At 41.5% G+C, this 19,177-nt stretch overlaps 1 protein-coding gene across 1 annotated transcript in view; it reads left to right on the top strand.

Moving 5' to 3' along the window:
* Positions 1 to 19,177, top strand: part of LOC137131753 (ephrin-A2-like) — a 58,510-nt gene that overhangs the window by 34,141 nt on the left and 5,192 nt on the right. The window contains exons 2-3 of the mRNA XM_067513481.1: positions 14,430 to 14,722; positions 17,607 to 17,672. Coding sequence (XP_067369582.1) covers positions 14,430 to 14,722; positions 17,607 to 17,672 — 359 coding nt within the window. The remainder of the gene's footprint in view (positions 1 to 14,429; positions 14,723 to 17,606; positions 17,673 to 19,177) is intronic.

The following is a 19,177-nucleotide window of genomic DNA, read 5'->3' on the forward strand; positions in this document are numbered from 1 at the left end:
TCTATCATTGATACTATTAATTCTATTAATTTAATAAAACTGTTTCAATGTACTTTCAAAGTACTTTTACAGTGTATTTCACAGTGGTAATAATTTTAAAGCTTATTAAGGGGTTTTCAGGAACCTGTCTGATGCTCTTGAGGCTTAATCAAAAAGTTGGTGTTGAGCCGGGATCAGTCAGAAGTGATTTCCTCTCAGATTAAACCACACTTCAGATCCAGTCAGAGTGAGACTTCGTCCCACTCGAGGATCTTTACAGAAGCTTCTCTGAGAATTCTGGGAATGATGCAGCTATTGTTGACGGCAGTGTGTGATTGGTGGAGCGTATCTGCCGCTGACAGCCAGGACAAAGCCGAGGGGGAGGTCGGTGGTCGACCAAGTAGAACTAATCCACCCCTTCCTCACCCCCTGGACTCACCCCCCTGCTCAACCCCCAGACCCCCTCTCTGACCCCCTGCTGGTTCTGTGGGACAACAGGGTCACAAAGAACTGAACCAGGTTTCATTCATCAGAATTAAAAAATCTAATCTTTGATTATTTGTTCAGGTTATTGTTATTAGGCTTTTACTAATTTTACTTCCCTTAAAATATTTTAAAAATCGATTGGTTTTTATAAATTTTAAAAATTATTTTTTTTTCTTAATTTTTTTTATAAATATAGATAGAAATGATTTTCTCTCGATGTGAAGAAAAGGTTCATCGCAATATAAAAAAGTGAACTTAAAAGGATACAACCTTTATCATTAATCATTGATGTGGCAGTATGTTTTATAAAATTATAGACTTCAAATCATTTTAATAAAATGTATGTAAGAAAAATAGTTTTAAAATGTAAGAGTTTAATTTAAGTAAAACTTCAAATAAAATGAACTAATATTTAACCAATAAATTAAAATATACTTTATATAAACCCACAGTAGAATATTTTATTTAATGCAACAAAAACTTTGCTTTTAAAGTATAATTGTGGTTAAGTTTGGCATATTATAAATGATTTATCATTTACAAAAATCTTTATTAATAACCTTAAATAAAATATTTAAAAGTAATGTTAATTTGTTTATTTTGATATAAGTAATGACTATAAGTCAAAAATAAAATTATAAATAAAATATAATAAGCGGAGAACTTTGCTTTATATTAATTTTTTATGTTTGTCTTTACATTTTTAAACGTACATATTGTTGTAAACCACTTTTCATACTGTCTCACAATTGTCCCAAAATGTTTTATGTTTTTCTCCTAATTATCCTTTATTCCTGTGCTGACGTCATAAATATTTGTTGAATCGTGGTTTAATATTTAAAGTCGTTAATCCAAAATGTTCCCAAAGCTTCAGTGCAAAATGTAAAAATTATTTAACTAAATTAATGTTTTCAGCTCGTCTGACTTTAAATGTTTCATTTTGTCCAACAGCCCGAAAGCCAGAGAAATTCAGCTTTTTCTGAAAACCAACAAATATTCACAATTTTTGCCATTTTGCCTAAAACATCTAATAAAAATTAAAATATTAAAATAGTTGCAAATGAATGTGGAAATGCATATAATTACAAAAGGAGACAGTGTCACTATGAAACATGATACAGACTGAGTTCAAACACAAAAGTGCAGCAGGTTCATCTGAATTTCTGTTGAAATATTCTCTCTGTGATTATTGAAATTTATTATTTATTATTATTTATTATTATTTAAAAGAATCATCTTAATTTTTAACTTTAATGTAAAAACAAATTATTTTGGTGTTGTTCACTCAACTACTTACGTTCACTAATATAAACTGATGGTAGGTGACTACAACCTGTTCACACACTGAACTGTTTTTACTAATCAAATCCTGTTGGTGTGTTTCAGCAGAGATCAGGTGTCAAATCTGTGATTCTATGCTGAACTTGCTGGAAGCTTTAAAATCTTCATCTGTTTGGACCAATCAGACCGAACCATGTTGATCTAAACCGAGATTAGATTAGATTCGACCTATTAAACTCTAAATCAGCTCGTTAATGTTTAACTGCGTAAAACGTAAAAACTTAACACACAGTCTGTTGAGGGAGCTGGCGGAGCAAACTGAGTTACACTCTGTCTGCAGAGCTGCCGGGGGTTTAAGGTTTCAACAAATCAACCGCTGATGACCCCTGACAACCCCCCCTCCCAGTCTTCACACCCCTCTCCATCATTGGCAGACCAGACAGTGGAGCCTCCAGTCTGCTCTCTGGACTTTATTTTACAGATGTACTGATTATTGTTGTGAGGAGTTTTTACAACGTGGAGTTGGAATCTGGGGGCTTCAGTTTTTAATGAAAACCAGAACCTCTGGAACGTTTCCTCATCTTCTGCTCATGCAGAGAAAAATGAAAAAAAAAGTCCTGAATGTGCTCAGAATAATATGTGCTTGGTCAGGTCCATAAATATCTGGACAGTGTCTTCTGTCGCTTGTTCTTGGGGTCGGGGGTCTCTAAATAAAAAAAAAAGAAATTGCATCTGTCCAAATATATATGGACCCGACTGTGCATAGTGAACTTCGCCTGCTGAAGAAGACTGTCTGATGTGGTTGGAAGCTAATAACCTCGAGTGGAGATGGTTTGATGTTTTAATTTATTTAGTTTTTTTTAAACACTGGACTGTGAAGTTCACAATGAATAATGTAATATTGGGGACTGAGGCTGCAGAGGAAAATGCATAAACACATCTTCACAGCAAACCTGCCCCCTTCACGTCACATATCATGGTGTTAATGGAGACTGTCCTCATCTAAAATACTAAGAGTGCATAGGAAAAAAATGACCAACAGATACATATTCAATGTGTCTACATATACAGGACCGTTACCTGTGGTAAATGGGTAAGAAAACCCAGGATTATTATTTTTATTTTTTATCTGTAAGCACCTTTATTTAGTCTCTACACCTGTGCTCAACCCTAATCAAACCGCTGGGTTTTCACAAGTTTTAATATTTGGGTTAGAAAATAGTGCTATAGAAGATAGAAGATGTTTTGGTGCCAAAATATTGCCATTTCAAGAAATTATAAAAAGTTGAATTGAACCCACAGAATTTGATTCTTTTGCTCAAATAATGTTTGGAAAGTCGTGAAAAGTGATTCACACACTTCTGCCCCAGGTCATCCCGAGACATCTTCAAATGTTTAGCTTTTGTCCCAAAGCCATAATCTGTGACAAAAAAAACATCTGAATCCAGTGAGAGAGACTGAAATAATACTTTGATGATTAATGTTCTTTGGATGGTCAGAGATGCAGCTTTAATTCAGATCGTGTTAAGCTTCACAGTTGAGTCTTAACTCAAACGAGAAACTGAGGAAATCATTTGAACTCAGGGTTTTCTTACTTTAACTCAACGTGAAGGAGAAGCTGTGGACGTGCTCCGAATGACGAGAACCCCTCAGGTGTTCTGTCCAGACTGGGCTCATGAACACAGTCTTCTAAACACTGGACTTAGGAAGCTACACTAATCACTGAGAAGACTGCAAGCTCACTGCTCTCAGATCAGTAGAGCCCGAGGACAATAATAGAACAGTCCCACTTCAGTCGGGTCCATCAATGGAACAGGATTCAAATCCAGTCTCAGTGGGAACACAGTGTCCTCTCAGTCACCCCCCCTACCTTTGTGAGCGATGGGCAGTACAGACACACCCCCCACCTCCCAGCCCATCGATTGGTCACGGTCATGCTGCTGCTGCTGCCACTCCCCCCGTCTGCGGCAGATGGGGGAGAATAAACCAGAAACATCTTGAGGGACGTCGTCCTGATCGATGAGCTCCAATCATCTCTGCGCTGAATCTTCACCAAATGGATCAGTTTGTCATTCCCACTCATTTACCCAGCAGTCCCCGCACACTGCTCCACCCCATCCCCTCCCCCCCTGCATTTATGAGGAAACCTGAAGCTGCTTCCTCCCCGAACACAGTCGTGAACATCCAGATAGCATTTCTGCTCTGTACGAAGGTCAAAACCCAGCAGTGAGAGCAGATACTGGACCAGCTCACGTTTCCAGTCGGCTTCTGGACGGATTCTGTCTCATGTCCAGCTGCAGATGTTTCACTTTCTTGTGGTTCCACGGATGTGGGGGCTCCGTCTGACAAACAAGTGATTTCTATCTGTCTGAAAGCAGAGATTTACCGTTTTTCCAGGGAAGAGAATCTGGTGAATCCGGAGAAAAGTCTGAGGACATGTAGGTGTTATTTTCCCTCCAGTCTTTTATCCTTGTACAGACAAAAACCACAGGACTGAAATTTCCCTTAATAAGTAACATGTGAACCCCCCCCCCACACACACACACACACACACACACAAACACACACCTTCTGTGAAAAGTTAATGACAGCACATTCATGTTCACATTTCAATGCTGGCCACCAAGTCTGTTACTACTTCACTGACTTTCACCTTGAAAGTCAGCAGATTTTGTTTATTTGAGTGACTCTGGAGACAAACTGCTGACCCTTGACCTCACATTTATCTGTGTGTGTGTGTGTGTGTGTGTCTGTGTCTGTGTGTGTGTGTCTCTGGTGATTTAAACAGTTGTTTCGTAATGAGGTCCCGAGCAGCATTGCTTGATTTGATTGGTTAGTTTGTTTAATGAGGGACAAACGAGACTAATTATCCTGACGAGGGATGAGACGTGTCAGTGTTTCTCTTTATGAGGCTCTGGGGAGTTGGCGAGTCAGGTCAGGTGTATTATTTGTGTTTACACCTGGGAAAGAAGGGGGAGAAAAAAAGAAAAGCAGAAAAAAGATCAGCCAGGTGACAAAGACGGAGAAAAGAGACAAAACAGTGGGAAAAATAACAAAAAGTCGGGAAAGGAAGAGAGACCGAAAGGACACAGAGAAGAAATGAGAGAGATAAAAAGAATCAAAAGAAATGGAGGGAAGGAGAGAATTAAGCAAGAAAAGAGAGGCTGGAAAGCTGGAGGGGGGGCCGCTGACGACAGTCACCTCAGGGATTCTGTGATGTCATCCAGGCTAATTTCTCCTACAGTCCCTGGTTCTAACTCGTTAAGGATTGCTGCTTGCTACTGCTCATTAAGATTTGTTAAGATTCCTAACTGCTTGTTGGTCCTTGTTAAGGCTCATTATGGTTTGTAAGAGCTCATCACAGCTAGTTACTGCTCATTAGCACTTGATAAACGCTACTTGTTTGTGTTTATTGGCTATAGGTTTGTACCTGCTTTCTAAGGCTCATCACTGCTTATGAACGCTCGTGCTTGTTTCCATAGTGATTGACAGGTGGGGTATATCTCAAAGTCCGTGTCTTTGGCTGTGTAAAGAAACAACGTGAAACTAGTTTCTAAGTAAACCATCACCGAAGGATTTGTCCTTTTTGTAAAAGACTTTAATTTGAACGAGTTCCTGAGGAAACATCATCAACAAGGCAGGAACAACACATTCAGTGTTGAAGTGCGGCAGCTGCTGTTTTGCTTCCAGCTGCTGAAAGTCATCATGCCATCAATAAAGAAACCTTCTTGTCAGAGTCATGTCCGTCATAATGTCTGAGTGTGATATGACATCATTATGATTTTATGGAGTTTCATATAAACTTTACCTTAACCTGAATAAGTACTAACTATAACTGTCAGACATGTGTGCTGCAGTAAAAATATTTCCCTCTGTACTTAAGTAAATGTACTTAAATACAGGTATAAATTGGCACCAAATGCACTCAGGTAAAATGCCTGAACTTACTGTCGAGACTCTGCACTGGTTCCAACCCAGCAGGATTTGCAGGTTCTGCTGTGGTTCTCTGCAGAACCGTGCAGTGTTGTAAACCTGATGTCACGGAGCTCACTCCTCCTGAGCAGCTGTAAGTCAACGTCTTGACAATCTGCAGGCGTGTAAACCGAGGAAAAAGGAGGAGGAATAACAGCTGCTCTCGCTGCTTAGATGAATAAAACCTGGATGTTCCGAGTGGGACGGTCCTGAATCAGTAATATCTTCCTGCTCTGCAGGAGGAAAGACGGGAAGAAGGAAGGAGAATTCTGAGGGAGTTTCCCTGGTTGTGAGGAATCATTTGAGTGAGGAAATGTCTCCTCACCTCGTTCACGTTACTGAGATTACAGCAGCCAATCAGCTTCATTCTGAAGAAACTGAAGAGTTTTTCTATTTATTTTTCTACTTATTCAGCTTTCACTGAGAAGTCACTTTCAATTCTCACGTGATCACATCCACACCTGGAATCTCCTTGGACACTTCCGTTCATATAACAATTGTTTGTGTAGGGAGACACGGTCCCACAAATGCAGGTGACATCTGACAGCAAGAACAGCTCATTTTGCTGTATTTGAGTGAACATGAACACCTGTAGTAGCGTGTGGTAAAAAGCTGCGCTGCATTAAACCAGCATCCACTTTACCTCGCAGACCTGGTGCTTTACTCCTCTTTAAAACCATCTGTGGACCTGGTTCTTCAGATGCAGATGGACCGATCTGTGGAGTCGACTGTGTTCATTCCTCACTGCCATAAACTGCAGATATGTTTCTATGCTTTTATCTTTATGACTGGGGAGGGAGGGGGGAGGAGGTGAGAGGGTTATATTTCCCATGTTTCATGTCCCTCGGTATAAACCGACACGGTGTGTGTGGAACCTGATTTCAGGAGTGCGATGTAATTCCACCGTTTGCGAAGTGTGAAGCTCAGTGGCAGCCGGCCATGAGCCGGCACGGAGCCAGCATTAGGCTGGACCTGCAGCTAATGGGAGCGATAAAGAGGCTGCCAGCTGGCGTCCTGCTCTGGGAGCTCTAAAAACCAGAGGGGGGCAGCTCCAGACCCTTTCCAAGATAACTTGTTGTTTTCCGGGTTCTTCTCATGCTATGATCTTTTTGTCCTGGATGTAAAGCTGCAGTCATCAGTTTTTTTTGTGACTTCCAAGGTTTCCAGGACATCAGGACGAATGGGGACCCTGCTTGCTTTACTCATTCTTCAGTCTTCAGTCTTCAGTTCTTCAGGTCTGAAATTCACATGATGCACATTCACAAATTCCAGGATGCTTTGATCTGATGCTGCTGTTTGTCCAGGACTTTTCCAAGTCTGGAAACCGTCAGAGAGTTCGACAGAACCAGAAATCACTTCTATTCAAAAGGTTTCCAGGACAAACTTGTTTTACCAAAGATTTTTCTCTATTTTGTCTCATGGGCTAAAAAAAACCCTTTCGAAGAACTTTTTTTCTTCTAGTTGTTTTACGATAACGTTTCCAAAACGAGGACATTTTTTAGAAGTTTTTAGAATTTCCTGGTTATCCAGGAAACATGGAGACTCTCAAATATCATTTCCTGACATAATCCTTCATCCTTTATGATCCACAATTGTTGCCATGCAAAACCTTCCTAGGACAACTTTTTTAAGGGCATTTTTGCAATAAAAAAATAATTATTCAAGGTTTTCCAGGATGTGGAGGCAGTTGGATCCTGTTAGCTTTAACAAATTCCTGGTAATTGACTCTGTACCTTTGATTCATAAAGTGCATTTCCAGGTTTTTGCTCATTTTTTCCAGGACCTTTCTAGGACTTGGATAATTAAACATTTTCCAGGTTCTCCAGGATATGTGGCCCAAAACTTTGATTTACACACATTCAAATCCTGACAATTTCCATTTTTTTCTCCTCCTCCTCTACTTGCAAAACACAGATGAGTGACAGGAGTAAAGATAATCTAGAGGCTGGCAGGGGCCTGGGGGCCAACAGGGGCCATATGACCCTCATGAGGGGAGGGGAGGGGTCGGTGTTAGTATCTGACAGGCTTCACCTCTCAGATCACAAAACACAAAGTAGCAGCAGACTCCTATTGTTTGTATTGTTGCCCTCTGAAGGGGGAGACAGATGGGGGAGGGGTGGGGTCAATGATATAGACAGGGTGATGGTGGGGGACAGTTTGATTGACAGCTGGCATTTTTAGATGAGTTCTCATTTGCAGCTAGTCCCTATGTGGAGACATGTGGAAAGTAACTAAGTACATTTACTGAGATACTAGTGTGAAATCAGCTCCACCTTTACCAACTCAGTACATTTTACAGCTTGTACAGCAGTAATTTGAAGTAGTACTACACGAAATTGCAAAGTCCTTGGACTTTTAAAATGTGTGTACTTGTACCACCTCTTCACAACAGACCAGTGTTGCAGAGCTTGACACAAACTGTGATTTATACACACGTGTCTGGTGTGGAGTTCATCGCGTGTAACCGTGGTAACCAGACACAGGAACGCATGGCTCATGTTACAGTGGACATGTGGCTGTGTGTGACACGTTCAGTTAACTTGATACTACATTTTCTGAATGTGCCACCACTCAGGAACAACATAACTTCTGTCAGTACAGCAGTACTACCACTAATATTACTACTACTATGTACTTATATTACTTAGTTGGTGTCATGTCCAGCCCTGTCGCATTGTGCAAACCAGAAACTACACACAAGTGCTATATTACGGTTTGCATCCTGATGCTGTCATTTACCTGTGATTGTCCAGTTTTACGGCCTTGTGTGTCCAACTGCCTTCAGCTTTGGTCCTGTCCTCTGGTTACCTGACTCAACTTTTGAGTGGAAGGTCACATTCCCCCTAGATCACACAAAACATTTTATTAATGCAATTTTACAGCTGGTTCAGTCCAGAATTTGTAGGTGTTTTGGCGCTGGTTCGGTTTGTGTCTGTGAACGCACCCTGTGTCTGTGGGTCTTACTTGAGAAGAAGACGGAGGTTTCTACTTACAAACTGTGTGTGTGTGTGTGTGTGTGTGTGTGTGTGTGTGTGTGTTGAGCAGCAGGATCAGGTGTTCGGACAGCAGATCAGATAGTTTTGTTTTGTAGCTTGTAGCTTCTTGTCTGAACCGGAGGGAAACACTGTGTGTATTGTTGCTGAGCCTGTCAGGACAGAGTCGGGTTACAGTAACACACACAGCAACATAATGGGCTGCAGAAAGTCTCCGGAGGGCATCGATCATGTGACTGAGGGACAGAAATAATAAAGCTGCTGCCGCGGTGGGAAAAATCCTGCTCCGCGATTAGTTTATTATCTGAACACTGTCAAATAAAGATAACAAAGGCCACATGACTTATTCGGACAAAGTACATCAGGTTCTGTTTGTATAATGGCAGACGATGTGCTGACAGAGCCGTGTGCGATTCTTTGCAAACCAGTGCTACATTTCACAAGAGCAAAAGATCCAGTTAACATCCGTACACATCCATAAATACTGTTTATATAAGAAAACATTAGACCAAAGGACACTGTCAGGAACTGTGAACGTGTACTGGATAGTTTTCCTCCTCACCTGTTTAGTGTCACCCCACAATTCAGTTTGGCTTTTTTGTCCCACTTCAGCCAAGCTCATGGCAATAAAATCCCATCCACGCTGGTTCCTCGTCTTCTGCTTCCCATTACCACTGTGTTGATTGTGTCTGAGCGGATCCGAACATTAATCTGTCACTGGGTCGGTTCTCTGCAGTTTGTGGGTCTGACGAACGACCTCGACCCGTCCCTGTCCACACGGGACCTGCATCTAATCCACCTGACCTTTCGGACCTCCACAGATTAAACCGTAAATCACACTGAGGCATGCTGGGAGCTGTGACATCACAGGTGTGAAAGCTGGAATGTATTTGCTGTGAGGAGAGAGGAGCTGCAGCTGCTGCAGCAAAAAAAAATAAAAAATCATCTCCTCCTGAAATAAAGTGTGGGACACCTGCTCATTTCCTGTCAGCAGGATGTGAAATCCTGCTCATGTTCTGCTCAGTCATGGATTATCACACATTCACAAGTAAACGATCAAGTTGTCAATGGCAGGATGGAAAGAAGGAGAAAAGAGAGGAGGCTGTTAACCAGCTGTGGATGTCATCAGAAAACATCAGCACTCTGTGGAGGAACTATCTGTTGTTTCTGGCTCTTCAGCTCATCATCAATGTGGTTTGAAGCAGCTGTGACCTGCTCTGACAGATGTCAGAAACAGGAGGATTTATGATAAAACGTTCCATATGAACCTTTCTAATGAAATCTGTCCTGTTGACACCGTGGTGAGTTCAATTCCAAAATAATGGAAAAGAACGACTTTTACTCTGCAGCTGGGGCATAGAGCAGCCGTCCATCAGTTCGATGTCCACATGGACAGGAGGAGCACCTGGAGTTAAGTCTCTAAATTCAGGTTAAGATTTTGGGACAGTGTTTAGCTGTGAGGAGGCCCTTACCCATCTGTGCTCGACCTAGATGACGGTGACGATGAACCCGGTCGCCCTGCTGCCTGCTGGGATGGACGAGAGCATCTCTCTCCATTACACGGATGAGTGATGATGTGAGAGCTGAGAGGACAGAGTTCACAGTGAACGCGCTGCCTGCTCTCTCGGCCCTGAGTCACCCGATCCTCCAGCTAACTGAGTTAGCCTCCACTTTGCTAATGGTGTTAGAGGAAACAAAGAGGGCGAGGCGGAGGAGAAGCTGCTCCATCTGTCCTCCAGGACCCTTTTCCCCCAGCAGCACGTTTCTGCTGCCACAGTGTTTCACCCAAATTAGCTTAACAAAAATTGGCAAAAACCATTTTGATTTTTCTTCAAATAATATTACAAATATATATTGTTGTGCCTCCTCAATCAGGTCTTTGACAGGGAGCTTCTGGCTGTAGGAAGGACATGGTTAGGGTGAAACAGGTGGGCTCACCTGTAGCTAGTCTAATTTATATAGTATAAGCAGTTTGAAGCTATAGACCGTAGACTGTAAAGTTTTATTCTTTTTGCATTGAAGCCAGTTTAAGGCCAAAGTTTTAAGTAATATTTTATTCAACCCTTCCCGGGTTGTAAAAACAGCAGAAGCTAAGAACCTTTGTCCTAACTGGTCTTCGAGTTCTTGCTTCTGTGTTTGTGACTGATGAGAAAACTCTTCAGTTTTCACCTTGTTTCTCGGTCAAACATGCAAATCAGCCTTTTTCTTTTTGGTTTGTTTTTAATTGTAACTGAATTTAAAACGAGCTGTGATTAACTGGCAGCGATCAGCCAATCAGGACACACCACGAGAAACCAAATTAGTCAGTTCAAACCTCATTACCAAAATCCAAATTAGCTCCGTTGATTGGACGGCCCGCCCCCCCCTCACTCGCTGCCCCCCTCCCTGTGTGGGACCAAGGTTTCTTACTCCGGTGCTGCCGTTATGGGAATTCCATGAATATTCAGAGAGACATGAAGTTTGATTAGTTTGTTTTTTGCGCGATCAGTTGTTGAACAGGGAGGTGAGATTCATCTGTCACAGCACGACAGCCTCAGCGCTTGTGTTCAATTAAATTATGGAAATTACAGCAGCAACAGTGATGGAGCAGCTGGGATGAACGAAAACACTCATGTTTTATATCAAACGGTGTTTGTTTGAGGAAACTTTTACTGCGTCGACCCCAAACTGAGTTTGTGAATGTCACATATTCTATCAAGTAGGTGGTGCCTAGTTGTGATAATGACACATATATAAAGCTGTGATTAATATTCATTAATGCTTAATGAAGGCTTTTCCAATGGATCAGTTAAAAGACAATAAGAATGAGTTTTGGTTACATGGACAACTTTAAGTTTGACCTTCATTTCCAGAAAGTGGCTGCAGGACATGTGGACCTTTCTCACACCTCAACCAGTTAACCAATAACCATCTCCAGCCTCTGAACGCAGCCTTGCTGTATAAAGTACTGGGTGTGTTGGGGTTTTAAAAACCATCTAATATCGTTGTTTATTCAGTATTTAGTGTTGTGGCATCCTTTGAAGAACACCGTATCCAAGGAGCCCGGCCCGGCTCGACGGCAGACGGTCGACAAAACCGCGTTACCTTGATGTAAAGTGCCGTCTGAGCCACATGATGGGAGCGGGAGTTTCAGAAAACGCTTTCAGCTTCTAAGAACTGCAGCTGGATGAATAATCTGAGAAAATAATCTGCAGATTAATGGTAAAAATATTCTTCTGAAGTGTGGTTTTTGGTTCACACGGTACATTTTCGCAGCCATGTTTATAAGACTGTGCAGGTAACGACGAGCTGCGGCTTGATGTTGTGGCGTCTGTGTTACAGACACGGCTCTCACCGGGCAGAAAGGAATATTTAAAGAGCAAATGTGCAGGTGCAACAAAGAGAATTTGAAGATTTAAAACTGGAGCCAGGAGCTGGTGTTTTTCCATTAGTTTAGTTTCTTTTCTTTAGTATTTCGTGTCCCAGTCAGATCCAGGGAAATATTACAGTTTAATTTTGTTCAGTGACACAGTCACAACAGCCGCTCTGTCTGCAGGGACCACGCTGCTGTTCAGGCAAACGTTGGCTTTCTCTTCTGGTAGCGCCCTGGTGGGTGGAGTTATGATGACACCAGCTCTGTGTGTGTGTGTGTGTGTGTGTGTGTTTGTTTGTGTGTGTGTGTATGTGTTAATGTTTTCCACTTTCAGCCTCATTAGTGCCTTTGTATCTTCATCTCTCCGGAGCTGAACTGTGAAACTCGTGGTCCCCACAGATTGTTGTTGTTAAAATACTACGACTACTGCTAAACCATGATGAAATCCTTCTGCTATCGCTAAACAAGTTTGTCATCAGTGTGAACGCAGGTTCAAAATAACGTGTGACGATGAGGTCACAAACAACCAGCAGGTTAAAACCAGATTTTCTTTGTTAGGACATAATCCCTTAGAAAAACCTTAACAATCTTAAAAAAATAAAGTAATAGAACACGTAAGAATAAGTGCACGTTTTTTTGGACTCAGTCCAGTTTTAGTTTACAGCACCGGCCTTAGGTCCTTAGGCAGCAGGAGCAAAGGACCTGCAGCAGTCGCTGAAGATGCGGCCACACCTTCGTTTACCTGTCTGGCCTCGAGCAGCCGTAAACCATTCAGCGACATTCGGAAACTAATTTAACGTCGTTTCCTGAAATGTGAGCAATTACTCGTCATTTTACTGAGGACAACTCCTGCTGCACATTCATGCATCATTTCCCAGTTAAGCTGCACTACGCTGAGGCGACTGTGGCTCAGTAGGTAGAGCGCTCGTTCACCAACGATCACCAATCCCATAGTTGCAGGTTCAATCCTCGGCTCCTCCGGTCACATCGCTCCGGTGTCCAGACACTGAACCCTAACTTAGTTGCTCCCGGTGACTGTTGGCCAGCTGTGATTGTGGGGGAATGAGAAGCAGTGTAAACCAGTAGGTCAGAAACCTTTTGACTAACTTACCTCGTTAGTTGGTCGGTGGTAGTGCTGACAACCCACAGTCTTTTATCCTATAATCAGGCCGATGTGGTGTTTTAATTTCACAAAGCTGTAAACGCGTGCAGATGTTATTAGATTTAAAAAAGGATATTTGCTGCAGAGCTCTGTGTTTATACGGTGACGTTATTAACTACTTATTAACATTAGATTATTTAAACGAGCTGATTTTATAATGTGAATGAAAACAAAGTATTTAACTATACAATACAAAAGCTAATGTATATTTATCACAGATAATTTAGATAAATTAGCTTGTTACGTAATATTAATCTAATGCCAGTGAAACTGAATTTCCTCGTCGATTCGCTCGACTAAATAGCTTGTTCCCACTGAACTGCGATGGCTCCGTTTCCAGTTACTGTGATACTGCAAGTGACAAAAAAACGACGTGACATTTTTTTAGTATTGTCATTTTCCCCCGTGTTACGTCATGTGAACAGCCGAAGATTTTAAACCTTGAAAAAGTTTGACAGGGTTTGAGCAGCTCCGAGCTCTGGCAGCAGACAGGAAGTGAGTACAGCTGTGCGTCAGATGTTCTTCCTGTAAACAAAACAACGTTCTGATAAACAGTTAGCTTTGATTAATGAAGCCTCGGGGGAGGTTGTAGGAAAACACACACCGCAAGTTGATCAATGGTTTCCATGTGTTTAGAGGAGTCTGTGTGTTGAGCTGCAGACGACTCCAGTGAATTCAAACTTTTTTTGGTTTCTGATTGCTGCTAACGATAACTGAAGCTTTCCGGAGAAACAGCGTACCTGTTCTTAGCTGCTCATTTCCACATTTTAAAGTTAAAATCTCTGCAGCGAGGCAGGAGCTGCTCGATACACTGCTCAAATCGATGCTGAACAACAAGCGACTCACTCACCTGTTGACCTTCATAGAGGGTTTGACTGAAACTGTGTCTGTTGGAGCAACATTGCTGCTGTAAACAACCTGATTCCTGAATCAGTTTCCTCCATCTTTTTCTTTTCAGTCCATGTTTCCTTCTTCGCCCGTCTCATCCTTTCATTCACTCTCTGAAACACAGAACTCGAAACATTCATCAGAGGTGGACAGTGTCAGATTAACCCCTCAGTGTGTTACGTACAGGCCGAACCTTTCAAACTGACTTCAGCTGATCTTAAACAGTAGCTTTCGTTTGCTGGACCTTCTGTGCAACACTGCAAAACATTGTCACTGCGTGTTTCGTAGCACTTAAAGGCTGCTTTCTCCTCCTCAGGTTTTTCCGAGGGGACTACACCGTGGAGGTGGCGATCAACGACTACCTGGACATCTACTGTCCTCACTACGAGGTGCCAGAGCCGGCCGAGCGCATGGAACACTACGTGTTGTACATGGTGAACTACGATGGCTACACGAGCTGCGACCACCACAGGAAGGGCTTCAAACGCTGGGAGTGCAACCGGCCGCAGAGCCCCAACGGCCCGCTCAAGTTCTCGGAGAAGTTCCAGCTGTTCACGCCCTTCAGCCTGGGCTTCGAGTTCCGGCCGGGCCACGAGTACTACTACATCTGTGAGTACTACTTACCGAGTCCTACTGTATACTGCTGCGTCTGTGAGTACTGCATATAGAGTACAACTGTATACTGCTGAGCTGTACAAAGTACTGCAAACTGAGTACTACTGTAGTGCAGTGGGGCATTACTGCGTTAGTGTAATGGTACACGCTTGAGTCCACATCAGTCCAATACAGCGGTTTTACAGAAATCATGAATCAGTTTTTTATTGCAGCAGGAGAGTTTTAAAGCTGTTGTTTGGTGTACTGGTGTTTAGCGGGGGCTGTGTGTGTGTGTGTTGGGTGGGGGGGGTCCATTACTGGCTTTTAAAGCTGAGGTGCTAAAAGCTGTTATTAGCAGTTCTCCTCCTCGTCACTGCCCGTGCAGACAAACGTACACAGCTCCTGCTTTTAAGAAGCACATTTCGCCTCCTCCACCTGTTCAGTAACCAACAGACAACATGAGCAGCGTCCCCCACTCTCCATGCACACACAGTGAGGGGGGGGGGTGGGGGTGGGGGGGGGCAGTGTGTTTCTGCCGAGGGGTTCAGACCATAAACCAGTAAAATATTTAATCAGGTAAGATCAGATTTTTAATTCCATTATTCATGATTTAATTTACTCTTAAAATCTAGGATTTGACGTAAATCATGTATGAAACCTGCAGCATAAATAGTTTGATTATCATTATTGATTTCAATAGGAGTCAGAATTATTAGGAAGTTTCAATTGTTTGACATTTCACTAATAATTAAAAAAAATAAATCCCATAAAATCCCTCACACTGTCTCACCGGGACTCTTATAATTCACGTTTCAGTGTATTTGACCTTTATCAGATATATAATAAAACATCACACGTGTAGACTCCAGAACCAGCCACAATGATCCGGTCACAAAAATCACACTAATCACGTCGGTGAACTCGATCACCCTGATCGAACACGCCCGTCTTCATGTTGCAGTGTTCAGCCACCGGACAGGGATTATTAAAAACTTCAAATAAAGTTCAATATCAAAACTAGCAGAAGTCCAGTGCACAGTTCTGCCCAAAATATTTAGAAACAATAATTAATTCATTAGCAAGATAGTCCCCAAAATATTTAGTCAATTTTAGACAGATCTAGTCTGAACCCCTCTCCACAAAAACATTACATATTTTTCTGGCATTTTACTAAAGTTTTGTGCTTTTCGGTATTTTTTGGGCTGTTAATATGTTTTATACGTTAGTACATTTGAGATGTTTAAGATTCTATAGATGGATGTTATTTTACCTTTTGACTATTTATTATATATATTTTTGGCATTGTTTCTTTTTTAGAGCTGTTATTCTTTATCTTTACCCTATTATTGATTATTTTTTGATGTTAGCATTTAACCAACAGTTTTCTGACCTTTAATATTTTACTAATGTTGTTGGCGATTTCATCAGTAGTCAGGCAGATGTAGCTAATGACGCTCATTCAGCGAGTTTATCAGAGATCAGAAAACGTGTCGTCAGAGCAAAAGTACATTTCAAACACAGCCTGTCATTTGTTCTGAGTTTGGTGGTTTCCGTCTAGACATAATTTTACCTCAAACCTGGAATAAATTTCCTAAATTGTGGCTCATTTGAACTAAAAGGTCTCCAGCAGAGATGCAGGCAGCTTGTTTTAAATGACACTTAATGACTGTGTGTGTGTGTGTGTGTGTGTGTGTGTGTGTGTGTGTGTGTGTGTGTGTGTTGAACGCTGCAGGTTCGTGAGTAAAATTTGCTCTGCGGGTCAAACAGCTGCTGCAGTAACACACACTGCTGTTTGTTCATACTACAAACATAAAATACAGGTTGAGTCTCAAAGTTTGAGATGATGCCTGAGAGAAAGCATGTTTACATCACGTACAGCAGCAATGTCAATTACTAAATTTCCCCTCAGACATCTGAGGTTTTTGCTCACGTTGAAGTTAAACTCAGCTGATTCCATTCAACAGTTATATATTCCGATTATTTTCGATGTGATGTTGTGTGATGCGCCTGCATTCTGCTGCGGAAAAGACACTTTAGTTTGATTTATTCGCCCATAAATTACAGCAGCATAAAACCAGGGCTGTAGATTCGAACAGGTCTGACAGCTGCACGTTTATAACACAGAGCTGCCCACAACTTGTACTGGATTTAAAACACGACTCAGCAAGAAAAACCCGACAACAGAAGAGTGAACACATTAATAGGTGATAATCAAACCTGTCAGGAAGAAAATTACTAAACGCTACAATATCGAGGAAAAAAGTGCATCTTGAGTTTTAAGACGAGCGTAAAACTGCATTCAATTTGATTTTAGTGGATGAGATTTATTTCACACCTTTGTGAAGAAGCTGTGACGAAGCAGAAAAGTCAGCAGGTTATGTCACAACACAAAGACCCTTTTCTAAGAGTGAAGTAAGTGCAGGAAGCTGCTCTCACACACTCTTTCTGATCGTCTGCATGAAGCTGAACAAGAAATGTTCACTTTTCTCCGTTCAGCATTTGGGCAGGAAAAAAAACAAAAAAAGGTCAAATGATGCACAGGACAGTAGGGCGGCTACACAGTTTATCAGATAAACCAGTGAGACTAGATCGTATCTGCTCAGGAATTTTGGACTGATTAATCTCATTTTGACAGGTTTAACATTTCACTTATATTTTTTGACTGAAAATGTATTTTTCATTTTTACCTGCTTGATGGACTTTGTTTTTCCTCAAGTAAAACCTTTGAATGTAAACCTATTCAAACCCCTGACTGAGGGCAGAATCTATTCAGCTGAAATGATCCAAATAACAAGGAGTTTTTTCAGCAAATGCTAAAGCTCCTGATCCCCAAAGTGAAAAAGATCTGAACGAGCTCCTGTGATCTGTGCTGAAACGGTTTCCTGTGTTTCCTCTGCAGCGTCTCCACACCCAAACCTGGCTGGGAAACCCTGTCTGAAGCTGAAGATCTATGTCAAACCAACGAGTGAGTCTCTTCTTCTATTTCACTCCTGTTTCTTCTCAAAGAGGTTTTGAAGCCTGACTGACTAAAATGACATTTATTATAATTATTATTATTACGTTCTTTCATCCGGCATCAGTGGTCTTAAGACACTTTAAACCGCATGCAAAAACAAAAAGTCATGTGTCCACACACAGTTTTACTGAGAATAAACATTTTCAGATCTAATGTTGGATAATTACATTACATAGAAAAATTGGATAAAACAAAGACGTGAACCTTGTAGCAAATTTTCACAGATTAAATATAAATTGCACCTCGAGTATGTACGGTTAGGGCCATAAGTATTTGGACACCACCACCATCCGCAAAGAAACCTGACGCGTAAATTGTAATAATTAAATCGGCTTTAACACTTTGGTTGAAAATAGTGGATAAGCCGTTTTAATTCGTAGAATTTTAGGGGCTCAAACGTAATAGTCACTTTTAATACTTGGTTGCTCGACCTCTGCAGTCAGGGATTTTAGTCCCAGACATCACCAGGTCCTGGTTTCTTCCCTGGGGATGCTCTGCAGCTTCCTTACTGCCTAATGGTTTTTGGCTGTTCTACCTTCAGCAGGTGAAATACAGCTGAGCTCGAGTCATTTTTAAACCCATACAGAGCCACAGTGATGAAGAGTGTCACTGGCCAGATACTTACGGACTTGGCTGCATACTGGTATTTATAGGTATGAAAACTAACAGCAGCTGCTCGCTCAGATGATATGATCCCATACAGTTTCATAAATCAGTAAAAGGTCACCACATAATGAAAATGTACAGGTGTGCTGCACCCTGCTGGAGGGAGAAGGTAACGCGTCTTAACGGACGAAACCAACTTCAGCAGATGTGGTTTTGGTTTTGGATTAATGAGAAAACAACATAGAATTACTAATATTAATCGTGGGATTCGCAATTCAACATTTCCACCCAAATAATTTAAATTAATAAAGATTCCGTTGCAGACAAACAGGAGTGAAAACAGCCTCTGGATTATACATTGAAAAAAAAAATTTCACAAGTGCGACAATTTGATTAATATGAAAATTTTAAAAAGCCACTGCTGACTGAAGAGTCAGCGACGAATATTTATGAATTCTTAATCAATTCCTGCTATAAAGCAGTAAATGTCAGTTATAAAATGTGTGAAGACTCGCAGCTGTCGCAGTGAAGGTGTTAAACACTTTAACTGTAGTCTCATGGACTTTATGGGAATTTAACTGTCGCTGCTTTGACACTTTAATGTTTTTACTGGATTGGAATCAGCACCAGCACTAATTCGTCAGTGAGATGCTGAACGGCACAGAGCAGAAAGTGGAGGAGGATTTTTTGGGGGGTTTGTTCTTAAACTGTCAAACTGTGAAACATTTAACGTGATGAGTTTTTTCTGTAGAAGACAAAAATGTTATTATAGAGAATGTTGAGACTGCTGTAGTAGAAAGAACTAGTTTATTTATCCGTTAATTTGTCTGAGAGGATTAGTCCAACCT

The sequence above is a fragment of the Channa argus genome, chromosome 8, assembly GCF_033026475.1.
Source record: "Channa argus isolate prfri chromosome 8, Channa argus male v1.0, whole genome shotgun sequence".
Taxonomy (NCBI): domain Eukaryota; kingdom Metazoa; phylum Chordata; class Actinopteri; order Anabantiformes; family Channidae; genus Channa; species Channa argus.